The 27,996-nt window shown below is 35.2% G+C and overlaps 1 protein-coding gene across 1 annotated transcript in view; it reads right to left on the reverse strand.

Annotated features, from left to right (window-relative positions):
• The window catches only part of COL11A1 (collagen type XI alpha 1 chain), a 289,348-nt gene that overhangs the window by 215,859 nt on the left and 45,493 nt on the right, over positions 1–27,996 (reverse strand). Inside the window, exons 3-4 of the mRNA XM_027868250.1 lie at positions 26,707–26,920; positions 23,284–23,446 (exon numbers count right to left, since the gene is read on the reverse strand). Of these exons, the coding sequence (XP_027724051.1) occupies positions 23,284–23,446; positions 26,707–26,920 (377 nt within the window). The remainder of the gene's footprint in view (positions 1–23,283; positions 23,447–26,706; positions 26,921–27,996) is intronic.

A 27,996-nucleotide genomic window follows, 5' to 3' on the forward strand; every position in this document is an offset into this window, starting at 1 on the left:
GTGCTCTACCCCCTACTCCACCTAGCTGCCCCCAGTTCTGCTTTTTAATAAGTTATTTTCATCAGTAAATGTTTGTGTTTATTTTTTTCCATTTGGCAATTCAATTTTTTAACATTTTGTTTTCTTTAATATTTTTGGTGTCTCTTTTACCAAACTGTTAATTGTCTTTTCAATGTTTTTTGCTTTGCTTTTGTTACTTTACTTAATTTTTCCCCTGCCAATCTTATTTGATTTCAAAAATCATTTTTTTAGTTCTTTTAGGAATAAGAATTCCTGGGCTTGTGTTCAATTCACTTTTTTTTCCTTTGAGGTTTCACTTATAGTTGTTTTGACTTCATTGTCTTCTTCTGAGTTTATCTTGATCCTCCCTGTCACCACAGTAGCTTTTTATGAATAGATTTTTATTATTTTTGTTGTTATTGTTATTCTTTGCTCATTTTTCCCATTATTTCTTGATTGGGAATTTTATTTTGAATTGAGCTATTCCCAGTGTGGCAAGTGGGAAGGGTTCTGCATCAAGTTTTAGGCTATTTTGTGCTGCTGTGATTTTCTTTTTTTTTAATTAATTTATTTTGATTTATCAACAATCACTTCCAAAAGCTTTTGAGTTTTAAATTTTTCTCCCTTTCCCTCACCACCTCCTTCCCCACCTCCCTCCCCAAGACAGCATGCAATCTGATACAGGCTTTACATATACGTTCTTATTAAACATATTTTCACATTAGTGATGTTATAAGTAAGAATTAGAACCAATAGGAGGAACCTCCAGAAAAGGGAAAGAAAACACAGCAGAAGAAAAAAAATAGAAATAGTATGCTTCAATCTTCATTCAAACTCCATAGTTCTTTCTTTGGGTGAGGATAGCATTTTCCATCACGAGGTCTTTCAAGATGTCTTAGATCCTTGTTTTGCTGAAAAGGGTTAAGTTTATCAATATTAGTCATTGCACAACGTGGTTGTTGCTGTGTACAACGTTCTCCTGGTTCTGCTCACTTCACTCAGCATCAGACCATACAAGTCTTTCCAGATTTTTGTGAAGTCATCCTGTTCATCATTTCTTATAGCACAATAGTATTCCATTACATTCATATACCACAACTTGCTCAGCCATTCCCCAATTGATGGGCATCCTCACAATTTCCAATTCTTTGCCACCACAAAAAGAGTTGCTATAAATATTTTTGTACATGTGGGTCCTTTTCCCACTTGTATGATCTCTTTAGGATACAGCTCTAGAAGTGCTATTGCTGGACCAAAGGGTATGCACATTTTTATAGCCCTTTGGACATAGTTCTGAATTGCTCTCCAAAATGGCTGGATCATTTCACAACTCCACCAACAATGCATTAGTGTTCCAATTTCCCCACATCTTCTCCAACATTTATCATTTTCCTGTTTTGTCATGTGGGCCAGTCTGATAGGTGTGATGTGATACCTCTGAGTTGTTTTGATTTGCATTTCTCTAATCAATAGTGATTAACAGATTTTTTTCATATGACTATAGATGGCTTTAATTTCTTCATCTGAGAACTGCTTGTTCATATCCTTTGACCATTTATCTATTGGAGAATGACTTTATTCTTATAAATTTGACTTAATTCTCTATATATTTTATAAATGAGGCTCCTATCAGAGAGACTGGTTGTAAAAATTCTTTCCCAATTTTCTACTTTCTTTCTAATCTTGGTTGCATTGGCTTTGTTTGTGCTGTTGTGATTTTCAGTTTTGGAAGTTTTTGCTGCTTCCAAGGTGGTGTGACATGGGGAGAGATGTGGTCACTGTTCTCTTGGTCTATACTCTGGTTTTTTAACCACAAAAGGTCCCTGATGTCATGGGTCTGCAACCAATACTACTCCTTAGGTCCCCTCCTTCCTTGGGACCAGAAATGACACTGTTTCTCAGAGTCTGTGATCCCTTTGGGCCAGAAATGATACTGTTCATAAAGGTTTTTGTTCCCTCTTAAACTATGACTCAGAAGTGGGTATAGGCAATTGAGTTGCCAAACAATTGCCCTAGAGTGTTCCAACATCCTCTTGACTGAAAGTTCTCGTCTCTGAACTGTTACTCAGAGTGGGTATAGGCAATGTAGTTGCCAGTATCTGATCCTGCATTTAGTGCTAGTACAGGGTAACCTTCAATCACTTTCTGACCAGTTTCCAGGTCCCCTTACTGTCTTTGGCTGGAGTGTTCCTGAAACTACTGCTGCTTCTGGCATCACAACTGGGGTTTTATCCATGTGGGCTCCAGGCCAGCATCCTTCCCCATGTCACAGATCTCTCTTTCCAACCTCCAATGTTTTCTTGGGATGGAAGAACATCTCACTCTAAGCCTTTGTTGGCTCTGCCACTCCAGAATTCAATTTGAGGCATTATTTTAAAGTTGTTTAAAGAATATTGAGAGAGCTTGGCTAAGTGTGTCTCTGCTCCATCATCTTGGCTTTACTCCCAGAAGTCCTCACATGGTAAATTCTTAAGGAATGCTCAATGATTAATTGATTAAACTAACTTCTTAAAGCCTAGAATTTTGGAAAAAATAAAATATCTCCTAGGATTTTTTTTGCTTATTTGATAATTATAATCAGAGGATTGTTGAATAAAGTAAATTCTCTGGATACATTTATCAAAAATCTTGTAGGACCTTAACATATTCACATGTGTGCCTAAATAGAGAATTTCTACTTAGATCAATAATTTTTAAATAGTAAAAAAGTAATAATAACCACTTTAGGAACTTGTATATTATTTTTTACCATTAGCGTGACTGGGAAGACAATGATGCTCTATGGATGTTAATGATGGATTTTACCTTGAAGAATCAAAATGGCAGGTGACCCAAAGGATCATGGAAACATACATGGTTGACACAAATAGAACATATTTTCAGTGAGGTTTTTCATGTGGATTATCTCATAAAAATTATCATCTAGGAAATGCATATGGTTTGAAAAGGTCAGCCAGTAACATAACAAGAAAAAGAGATAATGAATGGACAGTCCAGATACTTTACTAATATCTACAGAATGTTAAAAAGATCTCAAGAAAAGCCTCTCACTCACTGGGTAGATCATATGGGTCGCATGGGTGGGGAACCTGAGACCTCGAGGCCACATGTGGCCCTCTAGGTCCTCAAGCGCAGCCCTTTGACTGAATCCAGATTTCACAGAACAAATCCCCTTAATAAAAGAATTTGTTCTGTAAAATTTGGACTCAGTCAAAAGGCCACACCCAAGGACCTAGAGGGCCATATGTGGCCTTGAGGCTGCAGGTTCCCTATCCCTGGTCTATAATATACAGGATGAAACAGCATAAATGGATTGTGATCATCACTAAAGAAAGTAAACACACCAATGAGAGTGTGGCTCCACTAAAGGGATGAAGTGTTGACAAAGAAAGGCTACTAGTTGCTTCACTCTTATTATGAAGTAAAATTTTAAAGTCATGAATGACCTTGTCTATAAGTCTTCCATAAAAGATATGTACAGGAGAACTATTAACACAAGTTACAATTTATGATAAATACCATAGGAGAACAATGAGTAAACATTCTTGGTAAATTGAAAGTGATTATTTCTGGTTAACAGAATTAGGGAATCAAGAAATATTGAAGGAATTGATGTTCAAGCTGGGTCTTATATGAGAGACCAATTGGTTTTCAATGTACAGAAAGAAAATTTTGCCCTCCATTGCTAGACCTATTCCCTGAGATAAAAAATCCACTTTCCAACTCACATGATTCTATGACTTTTAATCTAACTAAATTTAAAGCAAGGATTAAAATTGTATGTGAGGATTGTTTAGAGGAGACATTTCTTTTGGCAGCTTAGTGGCATGGAGGGAGTCTAGACCATGAATCTGGAATGTCTGAGTTCAAATCTGACCTTAAATACTTACTAGCTTTGTGACCATGGGCAAGTCACTGAACTTCTGTCTACCCGTTTCCTCAATTATAAAATGGGGAGAATAATAGCCCATACTTCCCAGGGTTGTATGAGGATTAAGTGAGATAATATTTATAAAGTGTTTAGAACAGTGCCTGACACATTTTATACACTTTATAGAAATCCGTTTCATTCTTTTCCTTTACAGATAGCTAGGAATTACCTTAGGAAAAGGATTTTCTATGAGACATGGGGAAACTTAATGAACTAAAATAGGCAGAGTGTAGCTTGAAAGGGTTGTGTGCCAGGATCAATGACAGCCTCCAACTCTATGTAGTATGTATCACTGACTGGAACTGTGGAAGCCAGGTGAGTGCAGGAAAGAATAGAGGGTAGAAATCATAGTCCACATTAAAAAAAAAGTATGAAATCAGGTGTTATTGAATTCCAATGTAGCCAAGTATACAAGTAACTTTAGTGATATAGAACATAACGTGGAAATACTGTATTGTTCAAGAACCCAATTGGCAATTTTTTTTTTGTTCATTGAACCAAATGTCATGTGATATCAGGGTGGGAAGATACATAGATATGATTCATTGATTTATCTACAGTGTTATAAATAGTGCAATAAAGAAGTAAAAGTTGGAGAATTTGATCAGAGGTAAAGTGGGAAAGGAGACCATACATCCACAATATTTATTTAAGAAACATGTATTGTTTCAGTGAAAGTGGAACATTAGGCATAGGGAAAGAATTGAGTCATTTTGATGAAGGGGTACACAACCACCAGTATAGCATTGTACCCTTGGGGTAGAGAATGGTCCATAATGAAATTCAGTATTAACAATACCAAAGGGCAAAGGTGAGGTAGCAGGGATTGCAAGAAGCTAACCCTCTTCCCCAGAGTACACACATCATAAATCAAGAACCCAGAAAAATGAAACCAGAATGAAGGAGGCCCTCTAGATTGTGCTATGTATCAGGATCAACAAATTATGAGTGCTTATCCTGGAGAGAAGACTTAGAAGGAGAATGGTAACTATCTAAAGTATTTCTTGGGCTGCCACATGAGAGATGAGGTTTGCTCTGCTGGGTAGCCTGCTGGGTCAGAACCGTAATGGGAAGAAGTTGCCAAGAGACAATTTTAAGTTAGAAAAGTAAGACTTCCTAGTAATTATCACTATCCAATGGAATGGGCTATGTCTGAAGATGGAGAGCTCTAGCTTGAATTAACATTCACTGGACGTACTATAGAGGAAACTCTTGCTTATGTAATGACTTCTAAGATTCCTTCCAACAATGAGGTTCTATGAATACTACTCCCTTTTCTAGAGGTCCAATGACCATCTCTTTAGGATCAATTTCTAGATTTTTGCCAGGATTGGAAGCTCATTCATTGATTTATGGTTTATAAACTGTATTCTCTGCCTTTTGGGAAAAGAGAGACAACATTTTCACTTCGACAAACCTGTAGCAACTTTCACTCTCCGTGATTAAAAAAAAAATGTACAGGCATTTTCACTGTACATTGAGAAAATAAAAATCAATTATTTATTAAGTACTTACTATGTGCCAGGCCCTGGACAAAGTCTTAGTGATACAAAGAAAAAGCAAAAATAGTCACTGAACTTAACATTATACTGAGGGAGACAACATATGCTTAAACGAGAATGTAGAAAATAAATACGGAACAAGCAGTTGTTAAGTGCCAGGCACAGTGTGTCAGATGCTAGGGAAATAAGACAATGATGAAATAGTTCTTGCCCTTTTGCCCAGGAGCTTGCCAGAAAGTACAGGGGATGGTCAGGAACGTGTTCATGGCAGGGGGTGGGGGGCTAAGATTTGACCTAAACTTTGATGAGGATAGAATTCAATAGGTTACTCTGCCTCTTCTGTTAATGCTTCTCTGATTCTTCTATCCCAAAAAGATCTCTCTACTTTTGTACATTTTTCTTATAATATCCAATTTCAATTTTTCATACTTCTTTACTAATTGCTCCTTATGTCTTGTTTTCCCAATTAGTGTATGAGCCCCCAGTGTTCAGAGAACCTGTCATCTTTTTTTTTAAACACCCTTTCCCTGACTTGCCTAGCCCAGTGCTAGGCATGTGGTAGATAAGTGCTTTTTGGTTGATTTATTGATATGATATTTAATGCAAACTCATTATTTTCTGGTTTCAAGTTAGCTCCCCTCACCCATTTTCCCATTTTTGTCAGAGACATATAATTTCATTCCTCATGGTTTGCAAATCTCAAGTCATAGATAAATCTAACTCTTTTATTCTCCATATAGAATCAGTCACCAAGTCCTACTGATTCTTCCTCTTCTGTGTCTCTGTAATTCATCTTTTTTTCTTTTTCTTTTCATAGCTATCCTTTAGTTCTTCACCATTTTTTTAAGATTCCTGTAATAGATTCTCAGTTATCTCTGTGTCTCTACTCTTGACCAGTCCAAACTAGCCTATATAATGATATCATAACAAACTTCCTAAAGCACTACTTTTATATCAGTCCCACACTCAGAACATACAAATGTCTGTTATTGCATTTAAATCAAATCTCAAATTCACACCCAAGCACTGTCTTTAATCAACTTGCTTCAATTTAATCGGTTGATCTTCTCTTTCAAAATTTCCCAGATCTTCCATTGCTCTTCATCCCCCATTCACACCTTCCCTTCTTAACTAGTAAACCAATTTGTCACTTCAAGTTTCAGCCAAGGACTCCTTCTATTCAAGAGTTCCAGAAGAAACTCCTCCACAGAATCATCTTGCACAGCAGAGTCTGTGCTCTGGTGTCCATTTTATAGTTTGAACCCTAAAAGTTTAATTACTTATTTATTGCCTTAAAATTTGTCTCAAATTGTTTAAATTATCAACTCTCTGCAGTAGGCGATAGTTTATTTTTTTTTCTTATATAATGCAATTTGCTAGTAAATGTTTCATAAATAAGGACAGGGACTGGTCTTGTAATTTCACTAGTAAAGAGAAAAAACCCAATGAGAAAACTCTCTCTACAAATGAAGGTCAGCACATTCTTTGGATTGTGTAGTCTTCTAGAGTTGCTGAGATCATTAAGAGGTTAAATGACTTGCTCAGGGTTACAAAGCAATATGTGTCAGAGATAAAATCTGAACTCAGGTCTTCCTATCCACTACACCTCTCAGAGACATTTGATACATAAATGACAATTTTTAAGGTACTTTCAGCTTAATAATGCATTTTATTGATAGTTCTCTGTGTCAGGTAGCCCAGGTTTTATTATACCTACTTTAATGATAAAGAATCTGAAGCCAAAGGGATCTGCCCAGTGTCTTTCAGCTTGTAAAAAGTCAAAATTTGAACACAGACCTTTCCTGACTCTGAATTTGGCATCCTTTCTAGTACATCACATTGCATCTATGAGGGAAACTAATTAACCACACAGATATGACAGGAATGTAGCCAGACCAGATAATTAAGGCCAAGATAGTTAGTAGAACCATTTATTTGCCCTGTCTGGCTATTAACAAGGCTACATAACTAAGGATTTGTAAAATATCTGTGTCATTTTGCCCTATGTGGACAATTTGTGCCTCTTTTCACATGCTACCTCATGAATATAGAAAAAGACAGCCTGAATTTTTTTTCAAAGTTTGTGAGCTTTCGTGCCCTCAACATTCCTTTAAGGTCAAAGCTTGATTTTGATCCTTTAATATTTAATTATTTTTTACACAATTTCAAAGCTCGATTGGAATGTTAATTGCAACAGTATTTTTCTTTTGTTTTATAACACACACATATTCGTGTGTCTGGGAAAAGAGGCTCAGTGTACTCTATTGACCACCTTTAAATCACTCAAAATTTGAACACGGACAGCAAGATTATATTGAATAAAGGTCTCTCTCTACTCAGAGGCTAAAATCTAAACCATGCTTAACAAACAAAGCAATAGGGAACTAATTTTCCCTGCCAAATGAAGCCACCCTAGGACATCAGCTTTGTTTTCTAAAAAGAATAAAAACATCTAAAACCCAACACTTGAAGGCGATGCACATTCCTTTTCTCCTTTCATCTTGACATTCTTGTCCACAGTGTAAAATCAGATACGGCTTATCACATTGATCCACATCAAACAGTTGCTAATGAAGCCCATCTGAAAACTTCCTCAGTTGACACAATATTCAAGGATTTTATGTTTTTATTTAAATTTAATTATATCTAAATTTAATTTTTTTCAGCTAAAATATTTTCTGAATAAAATGCCATCCCACTCTCATTCACAAATTAACTACAACTATGCAAATATTTATGGTTGACTTTGATCTCTTAATATGTAGCTGTTTTTTAAATAGAATTTCACACAAATATGGGTTTGACACAGAAGGTCAAACAAATCATATGAAAGAGGCATATGTTTGCAGGCATCAACTTATTTAAACTCTTCTAATTTTATAAAAAGTCCTAAGGAGAGTGTATGGATCAGGGTTTTGCCTCAGGACATATATTAATTTAGCAATGGTAACAAAACTGAGTACAATAGAAAGTGTGTTGAATTTGGAGTCAGGACACAGTGATCTGACTTTTCTGACTTTGGGCAAATCACTTTAGCTTCTAGAATTCCATTTCCTCATCTGTACAATTAGTCATTTGTACTAAATGACCTCTAAAGTTCCCTTCCAGCTCTGCATCTATAATCCTATAAATAATTAGTTATATTATACTAAGTGGTAGATTTATTTGTCCTGACATTGTCTCCTGTAGCTTCCCTAGCACACTCTATTTAAAGTGTCCTGGGTTCTCCCCACACCACTGAGCTGAGCGTTTAGGAATGTTCTGTGTCTCCAATTGAGTTTCCTAACTCTCACTTTGTTCTGTTTGCCCAGGGCATGAAAATTACTTGGCAGAGCTCTTCCTTTAATAAAATCTGACATTTGTGGAGCTCTCTGAGGTCTACAAAGCCCTTTAGATACCTGACACCATTTGTTCCTCACAATAACTCTGTGGGTCAAGTATTAATAATTTGTTGTTCAGTCATTTCAGTTACGTCCAAGTCTTCATGCACCCTTTTTGAGGTCTTTTTTCACAAGGATACTGGAGTGGTTTGCCATTTCCTTCTCCATCTCATTTTACAAATAAGGAAACTGAGACAAAAAGGGCTAAGTGACTTGCCCAGGGTCACAGATTTAGTATCTGAGGCCAGATTTAAAATCAGGTCTTTTTGACTCCAGGTACTGCAGTCTAGTACTCTATCCACCGCCATGTACTAATAGTATTTAGCATTTATATAGCACTTTAAGGCTTACAAAGCATTTTACATATGTTCTCTCATTTGACCCTCACAATCTTAAGGCAGGTGAATATCATCCTCATATTACAGGTGAAGAAACCAAAGTGTTGACCATGATTTCACAACTAGTAAATTTCAAACATTAAGCTTCAACGCAAGCATCTATTGAATTATAATCTAGTTCTTTTCCACTATCCCAAGCTGCCTGATTTTTGGTTTATAGTTTAAAAAAATAACAAACAAATATCACTTTGCCCCCAAATGTTTGGGCTGGAAATAGAATACATTTATTTAAATATTTTACAAGGGCAATAAGATATTGAGGAAGATTCTAAAGATGTCAGCAAACAATTTATGCATATACATATATGCATAAAGTTGATATAGAACTAGAAATTATCTTGGAAGTAGGACTTCCCAACCCATTTATTTTACAGATGAGGCAAGTGAGGCTTAGGTACTTGTACCAGTCCACACAGATCAGAAATGGCAGAGGCAAGATGAGAGTCCAATCCTCTGTCCCAAGAGACTATACTCATTCCACTATGCCCTATTGTGCCCCAACAGTTAGATGTATTTGTACCTGTTGTTCATTCATTAATCTTCGTATACAAAAATTAAGGTAGAAGTGTAATTTGTTTGCATTTGAAAAGAAATAGTTGACATGGATAAGAAATAGTTGACATGGCAAACAGAACAAAGTGAGAGTTAGGAAACTCAATTGGAGACACAGAACATTCCTAAATGCTCAGACAAAATTTTGTTAAGGTATAAAGTTTAAGTAAAAAGCAAAATTGAGAGATTTCATCATCCCTTTTTTTTCCTATCATTTTGAAGTTGAAAGATAACTGGACTGAAGTCAGGAGACCTGGGTCCTCAAAGAGGCTCCAATGCTGAATATCTACGTGGCAAATTACTTAACCTCTAAACCTCAGTTTCCTCAGCTGTAAAACTAGATTATTGGACTAGATGAACTCTTTGAACTAGCACATTCTATAGGCATAGGGACTAGCTTATTATTTCTTTGATACAGGGAATTCTAAAACGAGGAAACTGATTCTACCAAAACATGTCAGCATCTTCTCTACGATGACACGGTCTTAGAGAATTGCCTAGAGCACAGAGAGGTTAGGTTCCTTGCTCAGGGTCACAAAGCAGTATGTGCCAAAGACAGGAGTTGAACCCAGGGTTTTTGGCCTCTGAGGCAAGCTCTCTATCCTCTATACTGGGCTGACTTTAACATCCTATGATTCTATGAAATTAGAATTATACTAAGTTTCTCACTAGATCAATAGGAAAAGATTTATGAATCACATAATTACATGTGATTTTAACCCAATGAAATTAATATTCAAATGAATATCTAAATTGTGGGGCATTTGTGGAGTCATCTATCATACTGCTCAGAATTCTTTTTCTCAGAAGTTTAGCTAGGAAAGATTTCTTCTTGAAATTTCTAAATAATTTCTGTTACTCAATAATTTCCTATAAGATATTCCTCACACTGGTTATATTTACAGACAAACATTTTGTCAGGAGTAAATGAGGGCATCTGAATTTCTTGAAATCTAATCTACTTTTTATTTAGTTTTTGATCCAGAATTTGTTTCAAAATGTTTGTTTCTGTTCTCCAAAGAACACTTTTCCACTTCAAAGTTTCCTGATTGGCTGCCAATGAGTCACTCAGTTAAATTCACAAACACACTTTTCCTAATGGATTGTCAATGAATCAGTTTCATACCTTTTCTTATCTCTACCATCTTCCCGATGATAGACCAGATAGTAGGGAACTGCCAACCTAGCTAAGTTGTTTCCAAACCTTGACTTAGTTCCACCTAGGAAATTATTAAAAGATCAAACAGGGATACCATTCATTCTTTTGATCACAAAAACGAAATGATTTTCAATATATTTATAGCAATACCTCAAAAGATAATAGAATGGTGTTATCCTGACAATGCAATTAATCATTTTATAAAGCAAAAATTTCTCTCCATTAAAAATAAAAATAAATTCAAGAATTCCTTTGTTTTAAAATTGAGGATTTTTTTAAAAATCAATAAGAAATTCTAGGAAAGTTTATCTCACCTACCTCTTCTTTAATTTAAAGCCTTGTTTAAAAAATAAAAAAGACTAAACTTTGTCAACATTAAAAATACAGCTACTGTCTAGTAGCCAAATCTCTGCATTTCTGAAGTTGAAAGAAAAGGTACCACTTTTTAAAAAATGAATGTATGTATACACACACAATCTATCTATAGATGGGTAGATAGATGTATACATACACCAAATGTTCCTTAAGGGTGAATTATATGTGCTTGTGTGATGTCACTTAAAGGATGGTTTAGCTTACCCATGCTGACCTTTGAAAAAAAGATTTATGAATAGAAAGGAGAATAAATCTACTCATATCTTGCACGCATCCAATCATACACAGATGCATGTATGTGGTGCATGTAAGTGTGCGTATAATATATGTGCATATATAATGTATGTTCATGTGTATACATGCATAACACACAAAAAGGGAACTCCAAAGTTTAAATAGTTTAAAACTGCACTAAGATTTTTGGAACCCCTAGCAAAGACCCATATACTTTTTGTGGTCCAGATAATCACATATAAAAATTCCTTTATAGTAAAAATTGCAATTTTTTTCTTTTAGCATATAACAAATTACCATAATGTGGTATGGTGAGTCTTTAAAGCAAAATGGCTGTTAACATATGATACTTCATGGAAATTATTGGATATTTGGGAGTAGGTAAGCAGCTTATTTCATGAGTAGTAAGTTGCTCTCTCACATTTATGAGAAACAATATGGTGTACTGGACGGGTAAAAAAATGTGTATCTAAGGCAAAAACAACAACAACTACAACTACAACAATAACAACAATGAACCTCTAGGCTCTAATATTGGCTCTTACCTTTGTTACCTATATGAACTTACAGAAATAACTTCAACTTTTGGGACCCATCATTTCAATTGGTGACTTCTAAGGCCCTCTCTACCATTGCCTCATGGCTCAAATTTTTGATAGAGCCATGCAAAGAAGAGAATGGAGGAAAAGACTTCCTCGAATTTGCTCTGAGTATAGAATTTCTTAGTTACATTTCTGCTCTGTGAATTTTCTACTACATTATATCATTCATTTTTCTTGTAGTAGATATAATTTTTCTCCTTCCTAGTACTTCTAAAAAGCACCTTACTTGCAAATATACGCTTTGCTTTGAAAAGTTTCAGAAGATTATAGTTTGAGACCCAGAAAAGACCGCAGTTCACCTACTTAACTCATTCATTCTAACGATGAAAGTTACATAACTTGCCCATGGCCTCACAATGGCAGAATCCATGTCCTCTGAATCCAAATCCAAATCTCTCTCTCTATACTGCCTCCTTTCATCTGTTTCTTGTCACACATTTCCCTTCTGAAATTAGTAACATCCTATTAAGTTCCACAAAACGTAAGTGTGATGCTTTATAAAGGGATATTAAGAATTTAGTTGGGAAATAAATATCAGTAGTAGACAAACTGTAATTGGATAACATGTTGTTTTCAAGGGAATGTCATTCACATAGTGACAATCAGGAACACTGAAAAGCATCAGAGAAGATGTGCTTATGAGCATCATATTCTGTAGAACATGACATGAGTCAAAATCTAGGAAAAATTAAATAAATTATCAACTACTGGCATTATGTCAATAATTAAAGTGAAGACATTCACATTAAAAAAAAAACACTTCAAAATTTTCTTAAACTTTCCTCCCCTATTTGCACTCAGCTGGAAACCAGCTGCTGACTCCACTGGGCCTGTAGTCAGGAGGTCCCAAATTCAAATCTGACCTCAGGCACGTGTTCAGTCCTTTCAGTCACATACAACTTTTCATGACCCTTCTGGGGGTTTTCTTGACAAAGATGCTGGAGTGATTTGTCATTTCCTTCTCCAGATCATTTTACAGAGGGGGAAACTGAAGTAAACAGGGTTAAGTGAGTAGCACCAGCATCACACAGAGTTACACAGAGTCACAGCTAGTAAGCATCTGAGGTTGGATTTGAATTCAGGTCTTCCTGATTCCATGCCCGTCACTCTATCCACTGTACCACCTAGCTTCAAAAATCTATTCCTCTGCATGCTATTTGCATATACCATTCTAAAAATGGGTAAATTGATCTTGACCAAATACAGAAAAAAGATTGTCTCTGTTTAGTTCAGTTCTTGAACAATTAGTTTCATTCTGGATAAAAATGGATTAATAGTAATAGAAGTTATGTGGCCAAAAGAGGTTGACAAATTTCTTGTTTGGTGTAGTGACTAAAGAGATCAGATCTGTCTTAAGGGGAGCCAATAGAATATAATTAGCCATTCATCTCCTCTTCTTGTGAAAGTCTAAATAGGGCTGTGATATATTACATAGGAGTAAATAATACTAGTACCATTTTAGTGAAGAGCATTTTGAGAAGTTGAATCATAATATCACATGGGTAAAGAGTTTAGGAAAAAGAAATAATAGCTAGCACTATGATAACACTTTAAGGTTTTGCAAAGCCCTTTACATATATTCTCATTTCATCCTCACAACAACCACATGAGGTAGGTGCTATTATCATCCCCATTTTACCTATTAAGAAACTGAGGCTGAGAGAGGTTAGAGGCATCTAGTTGGTGTAGTCAATAGACAGCTGGACCCGGAGTCAGGGAGATTTGAATTCAAATCCAGCCTCAGGCACTTACTAGCTATATGACCCCGGGCAAGTCACTTAACCTGTTTGCCTCAGTTGCCCCAATTGTAAAATGAAGATAATATAGACCAACCAATCCCAGAGTTGTGAGAATCAAATTAGATAATAATTATGAGGAGTGTAGCACATTATAAGGCAAGATTTGAACCCAGGTCTTCCTGATTCCAAGTCTAATACTCTCTGCTACCAAGCTGGCTACCAGATAGCCAAGGGTATTTTACTCTAAAATATGCTACCTGATGCTTGGATGGGAGACAGTATGGTTTTCTAAATAGAGTACTCACCCTGGAGTTTTTAAAAACCCAGGTTCAAATCCCATCTAGATATTTCTGAGAATATCACCAAGAGTGGCATAGAATGAGCAGTGAGATTTGCATTTTTGGAGAAAATTTCTAAATCAGTGAGATTGTAGAACCATTTGAAATTATCTGAGAGATTAAATCTCTCCTTTACAATTTACTCACAGTGTGACCATAGTCCATTCACTTAACCTTTCTGGATGTCAGTTTTCTTATCTATAAAATAGACACAATATCTTTAGCACTTACCTCACAAGTGCTGCCATTAGGTTCAAATAAGCTAATATGTACTGTTTTCCAATACTTATAACACTACATTAGTGATGGCTATTACAATCATCATCATCATCATCACATTTATACAGTGCTTCAAGTCTTGTAGAGTACTTTATATGTATTGTCACATTGGGTTCTCACAACATCCCTGTGACATAGGCGCCATTATTATCTACATTTTGCAAATGACAAAAGAAAGAATAAGAGACCTTAAGTGACTTACCCAGGGTCACATAGCTAGCAAGAATCTAAGGCAATATTTGAATTAAGGTCTTTCTGATTCCAGTGTTCTATTCACCTACACAGAGCTGCCTGCATGTCCTCTTTTCATTTAAAAATATTACCCCCAAAATGTCACAGGCAATGTAATATGAGGTGGAAACCAAAACTCATTCCAGTCATAAGATATTTTACAGGAAAGAAAGCCACAAGGCTATACATTCCCAAATGCACACGTTTTAACAAAAGAGGTAAAGACAAAGTACCAATCAATAGAGCCCACACTAAGTACAAACTGTCCTTTGCTCACTCGTGTGTTGGCATTAGGATGTTTTGCTGGACAAAGCAGCAGATTCACATTTGGAGACTTCTAATATTTTGTTCTCCAGGACAGTAAACCACAAGCCTTAGAGTCTTTAACTTGGGGCTCATTGGTATAACGGCCATAGCTTTGAAACAATAATTGTTAGTTTTACCTAATTACAGACAATCAAATGGAGGGACACTGGTTAGAAGTCCTGGAGAAAAGAAAGCTTAATGACTGAACACCAAATTAGAGCCATCAATCTGAAGTAATATATTACTAAAACACCAAGTAGAAATTAAATGTCTTGCTTTATGGTCTCCTGTCAAAACTGTTGTCTTGGACCTAAGGGAAATTGGGTAGCTGGGAGAACATCAATTTTCAAAACTACACTGCAAGTCATAGAAATGTTGCTGTTCTCAGTGCTGAACATTTATGGTCTAAATTAAGGGGCTGCGCAAAGCTATGTTTCTTTTCTATTGAGTCATGTAACCATCTTTAGCCCCTTCTCAGCAATGAGGGTCAACTGTATTATAGAATGGGGTTTTGAAGTTCGATGGAAAATGTAGGTTGCTATTTGCATCACTTTCACTATAATTCTAGAAAAATAAGTTAAGCAAGATAGAAATTACATAAAGGACTTTCTTTGTATATATTCCCTTCTGACTATGTTACCTTATTTCAGTTATACACTTACTGATTCTCTCAACACATACTAAGTGGTTTTAGGCTGGGGACAATCTTTCTTTAAAAAGAAGGAACTCAGATATCTTGATCTTACTTGTTACTGGGCCATTTTCACAAACAGGATCATAGAATCTTAGCAGCTAAAGCGACCTTAGAAGCTATCTAGTATCGATCTGGGCCTCCAGTTTGAAGGATGAATCCACTATAATATCCACCAAAAATTGTCACCCAACCTCTGATTTAACAGTTCTAATCATGAAGAACTCAAACCTTCAATCTCAAAAGACAACTTATTTTTGAATAGATCTAATTATTTTAAAAAAATAATTATTAAGCTGAAATCTGTCTCCTTGTAACTTCCCTTCACTGGCCTTAACTTAAGGCTACCCATCTGGCCAAAATGACAGGTGTTCAGATATCTTTTGTCCCTTAAATTTTCTCCTAGCCAAACATTTTCTAATTCCTTTCACTAAGCCTGATGGGACATAATTTTTAGTGTCATCACTATTTTAAACCCCCTCTATTGGTCAACAAACCATATTGAATTGAATGACTAAACCTTTGGCCACAACTCAGATTGGGCTTGAATCGCATCATCAAGGGTCTTATAATAAATCTCCATAAGAAAGAGAGAAGAGTTATTTTTAATAGAAAAACATATATACAGGTACTCAATAAACACAAAGTAGATAACTACAGAATTGAGATCATTCTCTAAATATAACAATTTTCTGAAGCAGAAAGATGCATGCTAGATTATACAAAATCCCATTCAATTATCCAGAGAGTTGTCTAAGTTTTCTGTTGCTTTGTTTTCTACTTTGCTTAAGCCATGGGGACCTGACCACAAATACAACTAAAAACTCTAACCTTTCTTATGCATGACCCAGAAAAAAAAGAGATGATTTGTTCATTTCTCTCAAATACTAATATTATTAAATATTTATAGGATGATGAGTAGGTAAATGATATCTCAAAATAATTATTAAACAGATTTGACACTTTGGTCAGGAAATAAGACTTTAAAACTTGAAAGAAATAACTTTTTTTCTTAAAAATTAATATTTAGGTGACCTATGTAAACATATATATATGTGTGTGTGTATGTGTGTTTCTATATATATGTATGTATGTATGTGTGTATGTGTTCTTGTTGAAAAGCAAAACTTTTCTTTTGCCTGCCTGTCTCTATTTTTAGGACTGTTCCAGGAGGCTATATACAGAAGAGGCAAACGATCATTGAAAATGGGTAATCATCATCGTTCAGTTATTTCAGTCATGTCTGACTCTTCATGACCCCATCTGAAGTTTTCTTGGCAAAGATACTGGAATCATTTGCCCATTTCCTTCTCCAGAAATCTCATTCTTATTAAACCAAAAAGTCAGGTTTGGACTTTATTCACATTTTGAGTAAGCAGAATCTGCCTAGGATAGTATTTTTTAAAAACTTTTAATTCACATCCATGAGAAACTACTTTAATAGTGTGAAAGACTTCTGGACAAAAAGTGTTCCAGAATGTTAATTTTTCATCTACTTAGGAAATATATTCAACCCCAAGAATTCTCTCTCAGGTTTGGATTGGGGAAAGGGGCAAATATTTCTCACCCAAGTTGCTATTGCCTCTTATTTCTCAAATAATAATTCTCAAAAAAGGACACTCACTAAAGAACAACCATCTGTCACACAGTTATTTGACTCTGTATCACAGCATACACAACACTGAGGATACTTGAGGTGTGAAGGCTACCTTTCATCTGGTATTTAGGGAATGTCTCCTGTTTTCAAGACACTAGGCAATAATTTGTTATAGTTAATTAATACCAGGCCTTGACCTTCCATGTACCTGACATTGTCACTATGGTTAAGCATCTGTTCAAATACAATGAAAATTATAAGTTCCTAAAGGGTGTTTAAAAGAGAAACACTAGCTCAATATGTAGAAGACCACCCTAGTTAATCAACCAATCAACAAGCATTTATTAAGCACCTGTTATGTGCTAGGCACTTAGGGTTACAAAGATAAGGTGAAATAATCCCTGGCCTCAAGGAGCTTATATTATAATGGGGCGGGATACTACATGCTTAGCTATAAACGCATACAAAAGAGTGAAAAGACAAACTTACAGGGGACATATTAGAAATAGGTTGGATCAGGAAAGACCTTATGCAGAAGGTAAAGCTGAATCTTGAAGGAAACCTGGAATTTCAAGAGGGGGTGGAGAATTTTGAAAGAACATTCCAGGAATGATAACTATCTAGTCCTCTATAGAGAAGGCAGATGAAATGTCTTGTTTAAGAACCAGAAAATAGTCTCGTATGGATGCGAGTATTTTCGGAGAACACTAGAAAGAAAGGATGGGAATGTACTGCAGAACTTTAAATGCTGAGCAAAGGCATTTATATTTGATCAGAGAGGCAACAGGGAGCCACTGGAATTTATCAAGGGTGCTGAAAAATGGTAAGACCTATACTTTAGGAAAATTAACTTGGTGGCTATGTGGAGGATATATTATAGTAGGATCTGATGTGCAGCAGAGAGACCAACTAGAAGTCTTTTATAATGCTCTAGATGAGTTGTGATAGTGGTCTAAATTAAGGTGATAGAAACTTCTACAGTTATTGCTCATTACTACAATCACGGGCAAGGTGATTAACATGGCATGTCTTCCAAAGGCCACAGTAGTCAGAGTATTTGAGAAAACATGACAGAGGGAACACTACTGATATTGTTTGAAAATTAGTCATGATCTGTGTAATTTGGGGAGTTTACATAAGGACAGAGAAAGGAAGGACATACATGAGCTTTTCATGGGTGACTAAGAATGGATCTCTGGAAATGTCCATCATGTGTGGCAATGAAATGTTTTCCTTATTCTCCATTTAGGAGTTTTGTTAGGGAAATGATACTGCCTTTATCCCTGAGGTACTATACATGTGTTTCTGTTTTGTTAGGGATGTTGTCAAGGGGATATATGCAACAGGTGGGGAATTGGTCCAGTTTATCCCTGAAGCTCCTTCCCACTTTAAGTTTAGATGATTTTTGGAATGCTAGGAAAAAAAATTCCTAGATTATATGGGGGGAGGTGTCCTAGATGAGCTTTAAGGCTTTGCCTAACTCAAATATTCCAAGGCTCCATAATTATCTTAATAATATTGCATAAAATATAAATAAAAATTGACTTCTAAATAACTGCTCAATCATTGTAAAATGTTAATTAGTTAATAGAAGTCAAAAATACAAAGAAAAGAGCAAAATCATTATACTAAGAATATACTCATGTATTTCAAAATAATTCTTGTTCCTATGGAACAAATGTTCATTTTATATCTTCCAAGCTTTTAAATGAATGCAAAGGGAATGGGGGCAGGGAATAAGCATTTATATATTGCCTGCTATGTCCTAAGTACTTTTTAAAAATATTTGATCCTCACAACAACCCTAAGGTAGATGCTATTATTATTCCCATTTTAAAGTTAAAGAACTGAGGCAAAAAGAGGTTAAGCAACTTGCCCAAGCTCACACAGTTAGTAAGTTTCTGAACCAAATCTGAACTCAGGTCTTCCTGAATCCAAATGAGCGCTCTGTCTAATGCACCAACAGCAGCCTTGACAAAAGCCCAAGTCATTTAATAAATTTACTACTGTCTCAATCATTGTGGATTGCTTTAAATATTAAACTTCCTAGTCATTAACAGTGTGCAAATAAACAGTTGAGATTACTTCATGGTTTAGAATGCAATTCATTTTATTGTCATTGGAAAATGTCCTTCGAGATAGAAATGAACTATTCCTTCAAATACACAACTAAATTATGAAGTTTTTTTTTTCTTTTTTTTCATTTAATAGGAGCCTCGATGCTCAGAATAAGTTTAACAAATATGGGCATGAAATATGATGGAAAGATGACATGATGAAGATTTCATTTTTTTAAATTCTGTGGTCTGAAAGTTGATACTGTAATCAACAAATGCAGATGCTTTCACCACATTTTGTTCAACTATTCACTGTCAGCCACAAATATTTATTTTGAAAACAATTCAATTTGATTACAGTGAGACACATACCCTACTTTCCAAAGAGGGTATTCCAGGTCCTAGTATGTGTCTTCCCTAATGCCAGTACTGAAAGAAAGAACTTCAAAGGTGCCTCCAAAGAGATGCTAAGAAAAATGGACCTAATTAGAGTTGGTTCTAATAATTCTTTTAAAATGCAGTGTAAAATACATCACAATAGTATAAAATCATCTGAGAGGTGGATGAAATAAGCTTTTTAGTTCATTCCTTAAGATGTAATTTTGTCCTTCATAGTAGATCCTCATTACCAAATTTTAATTTCTATGGATTGGATTTGTCCTGAACTTCATCCCTTTAACCCTCATTTCAGCATCTAGAGTTGATTTTTCAGTGTCCAACACAAATTTGTTAATGTCACAGCATCAATGAGCATCATATAGCATTCTTGGGCTCTTGATACTGACCATACATTTACTTTGATCATTAAAACTAAGCCACAAAATGAACCCAATGAATCAGTTTCATGACAACCTTCCATTTTTCATTAAGAGAAAAACATGTAGGTTTATACATAATAGTTTTTCACTTTAAAATTTTATTTGCAACCACTTCTTATCTGGATTATAAAAAGCAATTTGGAGAAGTGCTTAACTTAATAGATTTGTAACCACTAATTGATCTCTGAGGCTTCAAATACAAATGATTTATATAATATGCCTCCAAAATCCTCTGCTTTCTAGAAAGCACGTTGGCCCTGGAAATTGCACATTACCATCAGGTTCAATTATGGTTAAATCCATTTCACTTCCTGGATCTATTTCACTACCTACAGATCTGGAAAGAACATGGGGATACAAAATACTTTTCTAGGGGTCATGGGATAAAAGTAGCTTGGAAAATGGAGTAACTATAAACATTAAAAAAAAAATCATGCCATCACTAAAAGAAAAGCAAATTTTGTCATAAATATGTTATTCTAAACTTTAAATGATTAAGGGTATAGTCATTGTGCTATTATAATAATCTTCATTATTATTAAAAATTAGGCCAGTGATATAAAACTGCTCTTCTATTACATTCTGATTTAAATATATTTGCTGTTTTGCATGCTACACTATGTAATTTAGAAAGGAGCAGAACAAATTCCTAAACTATGGCGGAAAAACAAGCCAATCATAAATATAGTTACGGACAGTCTAATAGATGAAACGTTTCTGCTTACACAGAGATAATTAAAGGACATACATACACACATACATGTATATATGTATTCATATGTGTATGTATGGAGGGAGTTGGGAAATTGGGGAAATGGTGATGTTTGTCATACATGGCACCATTCTTTGTATGATCTGCTGTTTGGTTTAACTGATACCACCGTTCTCCTCCATTAGTTTTGATAATTACAAGTTAATGTCCTCTTACCTGCTATTAGACTTTTAAATGATTTGTAAATCACCTTCTAACTGAAAAGAATGAATTAATTTAAAAAGATGATAGTATGCCATATGGAGTCCCATTACTAGGAAGGCAGTATGTAGTAGTTTAATGGAAAGAGTATGAGTTTTAGAGTAAGAAGACTAGGACTCCAATGCCAGTTCTGCCACATACAAGCTGCATAACTCTGGAAAAGTCATCTGTATTTCTCTGCACTGTAGTTTTCTCACCTATAAAATGAATGGATTGGATATAATGACTTCTAAGGTTCTTTCCACATCGAAATCTATAATTCCCGTTGGGAACAAATTATACATTCCCAGAAGGCAAGGACTGTATCTTATGTCTTTGTGTGTCCCCAGAGCACCTACTAAAAGGTGTTTGGCATGGTAAGTCACTAACAAATGCATTGTCTCCCTCCCTGGAGGTCTTCAAAAAATAAAAACAAACCTAGATGACCACTTTCTAAGCATGTTGTAGAGGGGATTTTGGTTCAGATGTGAGTTGAAATAAATCATATCCGTGGTATCGTCCATATCTGAAATTCAATAATATATAAGTGCTATACAGATATATATATGTTGATATGTTGTTGAATGACAGAAATGCATTAAAATTTTAAGATTATTTCTAGTCCAGAAAACTGCTAAGTTTGATAGGACCTTTCATTTATGAACACAAGCTATCTAAAATGTGATGAAAGTGTTGTAACCACACTGAAGTGTTTGTGAGCACTTTCCTTATACTGGAAAATACCAGGCCCTTACTGGAACTTCATGACCATCTAAGGCCTCACTAGAGCAACATTTCTGTGTGTATCACTTCATATTATATGTATATGAATTGACATGCTTTCTCAAAGTGCTACATAACTGTATGGCTCATCATGAAAATACATCCAACCTTTGTAGTGAAAAATGTTAGATTATTGACAATAAACTGCATACCTTCACTATGTAATTCAGGAATATATATGTAAAATTCAATAATGCTATAAGCAATAAATATTAGACAACTCAATCTCTCAAAAGTATATCCCCTTTGCTTCCTAGCATATATGCTTATTTGGTTTATATTAAATTAATAAAAAATTAAACCATACACTAAGAAATCCAAGCTGTCCTCTGTTACTTTCCTCACACACAAAACTCTGTCTCCCATCTCCAGGCCAGCACTTGCTGTTTTCCATGTGGAGAGTATATTCTCTCCTTTCCTCTGCCTTACACAATCCCTCTCTTCCTTCAAGACACAAAGAAGGACTATCATCAACATGAAACCTTTCTTGATCCCCCAAAACATTAGTGCTTTTGTTCCCAAGAGACTTCCTATTAAAGTACTTTGTATTAATTTTTGTTTATTCTCTTTATATTTGTCCTGTATACATACATATATGATATGTAGCACATGTGTATAAGTACTTGTTGTCTCCCTCCTTAGAATGTAAGCTTCTTGAGAGTGAGGATGATTTCAATCATTGTATTTGTTTTCCCAGTGCCTGGCATAGTACTTGTAGTAAGTGCTTAACAAATCTTAACTTTTTATGATAAAAATATGAAAAATCATTGGATGTGGTCTTTGAAAAAAACAGAGGAAGGAAGACTTTTACTTTGGTACCCTATTGATGCTGTCTTTAAAACTCTGTTCAGCAATCTCCTCATTACAAAAAAAATAAGAAAAATTCATCTTATTATAATGAACACAAATATGTTTGCCATGTGCAAGATGATCTCTGCTTTAACTTGGAGCAGTCCACAAGGAAAGCACAGAAATGCCGAGCCTTTGCCTTGTCCGTTTCTCTAAGGTAATCTCCTAAAGAAGAAAATGAGGAAAATCTCTCTTTCTCCAAAGAAAATAGCACAGAGTACTAAGAGTAAAACCATTTGTCCCTCCCAAGAGAATGGCACTTCTGTGTTCCAATCACCCAATCTGTGTAACTGTTTTTGAGGCATTACAATTGTTGTGTCTAGTCATTCTCCTCCTGAGCAACAGGAAACACCATCACTGTACACACCCACAGGGTCAGAAAGTAGGCCAGCTTTTCTTTGCTTTCCAAACTTCACCTTACCAAGTATCTAAGCCTTACTGTTATTAATCTTGCCGGGTCTTTAGCTCATCCTCAAAGATATTCGGCTCAAATTAAGCGTGACTTTTTACCTCAAAAACTTCTTCGTCCAAAATCCTTGTTCCAAAAACTGTGATCCCATGGGTGTCGACAACTGCTTTGTCGCTTCTCTGGAGTGGTTTAGTCGTTTTCTTCTTGCAGTCAACAATCATAGTCACCGTTTTTTTCTCCACGCTGATAGCAATCCGATGCCACCTTGAAAAGCAGCACAATTCTTTTATGATCTTTAAAGATAACCAGCTCCAAAGCCATTTACTTGGAAATTACAAACGATTGAGCTTGGCCATATCTAAGTTATGCACAATTAAAATGCATTTTAAAATTAAAGAAGGAAACTTTATCATTCAATTGGACAAACATAAGCAAATGATGCTTATTTCCCAACTTCCTGGAATAGGATTGCTGTGCACCTGCCAATGACCCCTTCTGACCACAGTTGTATTATTATGCTGCCCTATCTAAAGCTAGGCACTCTGAAGAACCAGACAGAAATGCAAGTTATGCAGAAGGCTTAACTGTCTAAGTTGCTGAGTAATTGCCAGTCTTTTACTTTACTTTATGTTAATCTCATCCTGTCCAGATGAGGGTGTTTGATAGAGGTTAGGGTGGGATCAAGGGCAAGTAATAGGTTCTATGTATGTAAATGCTTGCAAAGAAAGTGGAATTCCACTTATTAGGGGGGAAAAGTCTATAACCAAGGTCCCCAGAGGGTGACTGTAAAGGGTGTGTCTATTAGTTAAATAATTTATTCCATCTGAAGTAACCAAACATTGTAACCCTTAAAGACAGTGTGCTCCTATCTTTATTCCATATTTATTCTGAGTCTTCTTGCTTCATTTTCCCAGTTTAATTTCAAAACAGTAATAGATCACTATTGAGCTACTGTGGGAAGGTTCCAAGTTTAAGATACAATAACTTTCCTTCTTTCCAGAGCTGGCAAGAAGTGGGAACACTAAAAAAGCAGCATATTCAACCCATGTGTGGAGAGGGAGTTTCAAATCACCCTACAGCTACTGGCTCCAGTTAATTCATGGATGGTGTTGACAGACTCTGGGGGAGACACGTCCAACCCCTTTGGAAACATACATACCCTAACTGTACAGTATAATGATGAATTTTTATTAAGAATATCTGGTACTAATAGAAACCATGTGAGGGAAGCTGCTCGCTTGGATTTTTTTTTAATGCCACTAGCTCTCTGGTTGAGACTTTATATTTTTCCATGCAAAAGGTGCTTGATTGATATTCCAGAAGTATCTAGGATTTGATCCATAAAATAAGCAAAGAAAAGTTAGGAGACTGTTATAAGGCCTAGCTCATGTGACCTGGCATGAGAAATGCCAAAGGCAAATTATATTTCCATAGACATTCATTCTAATTTCTCTGAAGGCACACTCTAGTGAAATAGCCTATCTCTTTGTACCTCCCTATATACTTTCACATTATAACTTGTGTCAGAGTGATTTATGGACATGTCTTCTTATCACCAGAAAACTGGCCATGACATTATGAATATTCTTTTTTTCTGCCATAGCAAGTTATGAAGATGTCTTGCTCTCTGTATTGGGGAAAAGAATACTCAAATGAATGAAATAATGAAAACCTGAAATACTGAAGGGTAAAAATTATATCTAGTTCATTAGAAAACACAATTTCTTCAGGAAGGAACATCATCTCATTCTTGTTTGTGTTCCTACAATGTAGTTTTTTGAGCATAGTAGATACTTTATAAGTATTTGTGAACGAATGAATGAATTTATTCTGAATTAGGGTGGAAGTTGGCTTAGCTTAACTTGAACCAAGATTTATGTAGGCAAATACCCACAGCGTAAAACTGAAATGTTGTCTTTTCTAAAAAAAAACTTGCTGACATATCATTTCCAATATTCTGCAGCTGCACTTTAATTGAATAGAAATTGAATAGAAAATAGTAACTATTTCCCATTTTGGAGTGGCTTAACATTATTAAAAGAATTAGGATAAACTCTAAAAATAATTAGTTTTCTGAAGTTAACCTGTGAACTCAAATAATAGTGAAATTTAACAAGTATGACAAACATATAACGTAATAAACATATGCATATACACATATACATGATAAAAATATAACATAATACAATTAACATATAACATATTACACAAACATAAACATATAGAAAGGCCTAATAGTAACACCTGTATTTATGAATATGAACTAATTTTTCAGCATCTTCTTGTGATATCTGATTATTGCATGTAATGATTTTACATCAAGAATTTATTTAGCTTAATATTATCTTGCTTGAAATGGTTATTATGAGAAAGTAATTGTTAATTAGTTGATTTTGAGTACTACTTCAATGAATAACTATTTTCCATAACCCTATCCAAAGAGATTAACACTGACTCAGCTAGCCCACGAGTGATCTGAGTGGCATATTGGGAAAAAATACATGCATATATTAAGGATGGAGATTAAATTTTGCTCAATACTCATATGTCTGTTTTTAGCCTTATAATGTCAAGACTTACTGCTTCTTTAAGCTTTCATCCTTGATAAACCTAGCACCTTGAACAGGGGCTGACATGTAGTAGCACTTAATATATACTTGTTGATTGATTAGTTAATTAATGATGGTCTTGGCTTAATTCAAGCATGTGAATATGAACATAAGGAACTAGACACCTTAGCTCTAAATTCCCTGGGATTATTCTTCTTTAACTCATGGCATTTTCTATCCATTTGCTATTGCTCTAAGGGGTGGCCTTTCCACCTCTTGCTCTGAAAACTGCCATATGTGCACCAACACTAGTATTGCATCTGAAAGGAGCTTGTCAAATCATTTGTCTTATAGTTCCATTCAAGATCCCTGTGACTTCCCAGACAAAGACAGTCTTCCGTAGTTATCACTCCCATATATTTACTATCTTTCCATATTTGGATTTAAGATCTTTAAAGATTAGACCTGTCTCATTTTTTTTTATCCCCAGTGCTCAGCATAGTGCTTGATATATAGAAAAGTGCCTAATATTTTTCATTCACTCATTCATTAAATCCATTCAACAAGTCTTATCGTTTTACAAGAGGAATCCAGATCCAGAAAATATACTTTTGCCTTTTAGTACTTTACTCATGCCCATATACCAAGATGGGAATCAGTTAAGACATATACAATAATGTCTTAATCATTAATATTGACAATGTCAATAGAGTACAAAATTCTTTGTTTCCTGTGATAATCAGACAATAAGCATTTTTGAAATAATCCATGATAGTCAAGATTCAAAATTAAATTCAAAGAATTCCTTTGAAGAAGGTAATGAATTTCATTGAATCATTTATTCATTTTCTTCCCAAACTCAATAATCAAATAAGTTTACCAATTATTTTTAGTCAAGTTAACAAGTATTATTAGCCACATACTCTGTGCTTAGCCCTGTTCAACATAACATAAAACATTGTTCATGGTACTTACTTCCCATCAGCAATGTTGACAGTTCTGAAAAGAGGGTAGTCTTCTGGGGCAGGTTTTCCATGTTGATCTTCATAGAGGAAGACAGGGGACCTTCCAACCTCAACACCAATTTGCTGAATACCCTGCTCATTATAGATGGATAAAAGGAAGGATTGGATTCCCTTTTGGGGCTTTACTGTAAATAATATTGAAAAATCTTGAGGAAATGTTCCACCTGATAAGAAAAGGGGGAAAATGATTACAACTTGTAATTAGATTAATCTAAAGAAAATTGAAAAATAATTGCATTCTCTAGTCTTGCCAAATTCTTGACTATAATTGACTATACAAATGCCCACTCAATAAGATGCCAATGATAAATATTAGAGTATTCATCAAAGAGGGGAAGGTTACTTTTTAGCTTGCATCCTATAAATTTACATTTTGTGCAGAGATCAAACTTCAAGTCATTTATTTAAAAATAATCATCAAGTTAAACTGAAGATCTAGCTGGGAGGCTGGATCACAGTACTAGTACAAGCTTAATGCATAGCAAGAATTCATTATTGTGGGTTTTACTGAGCGCTTCAAAGTCATTTTTGTTTTTCTTTTATTTTGGGAAAACTCAAGCTATTATTGCCTCAAAGTGACAATTTAATGAGACCTAGTGCTGTGAATTTATTCTGTGTTATTCTTTGAAAATAAGCAGAAATAAAAATATATTTTAAAATCCTTTTCTATTTCTTGAATGAATGAATGAAAAAACATTGACTTGGCACTTATGATGTGCCAGACTGGGGATACAAATACGTTTGTAAGACATTGCCTGTGTTAAAGGAACTCATTTTCTAATAGGGTAAGAAAACACATTTGGGGAAGTCTTGGGAAGGAAGTTTTTGCTTTTTGTTTTTTTTTTTTTCTTCAGAAAGTCACAGGGATGGTGAGTGGTCATAAAGCAACTGATTGGTATGTCCTTTATGGGAAGGGTAGTATTGGTGTGATTACTGTTTCCACAGATGGAGTTGGAAAACAAGGGACCAGGAAGGAAGGGAAAGGGCATGTTCCTGGCAACATAATGGCATAAGAATGACTGTGGAGCATCATTTTGCATCTGAGCAGGATGAGATATGGTGACCTCTCGCCAATGAAAAGATCACAGTCTTAGCATAAGAGTCTCAGTGCTGCTGCTCAAGTTGGTGATAGATATTTAATAAATAGTTGGAGTTTTTGTTTGCTTTCTAATTTAAGGAAGTTTGTGATGATAGAGTGTTAACTTCTGAATCTTCAATATTACATAAATTTAAAAATTTA

Source organism: Vombatus ursinus, unplaced genomic scaffold (genome assembly GCF_900497805.2).
Source record: "Vombatus ursinus unplaced genomic scaffold, bare-nosed wombat genome assembly UNPS02014787.1, whole genome shotgun sequence".
NCBI lineage: Eukaryota > Metazoa > Chordata > Mammalia > Diprotodontia > Vombatidae > Vombatus > Vombatus ursinus.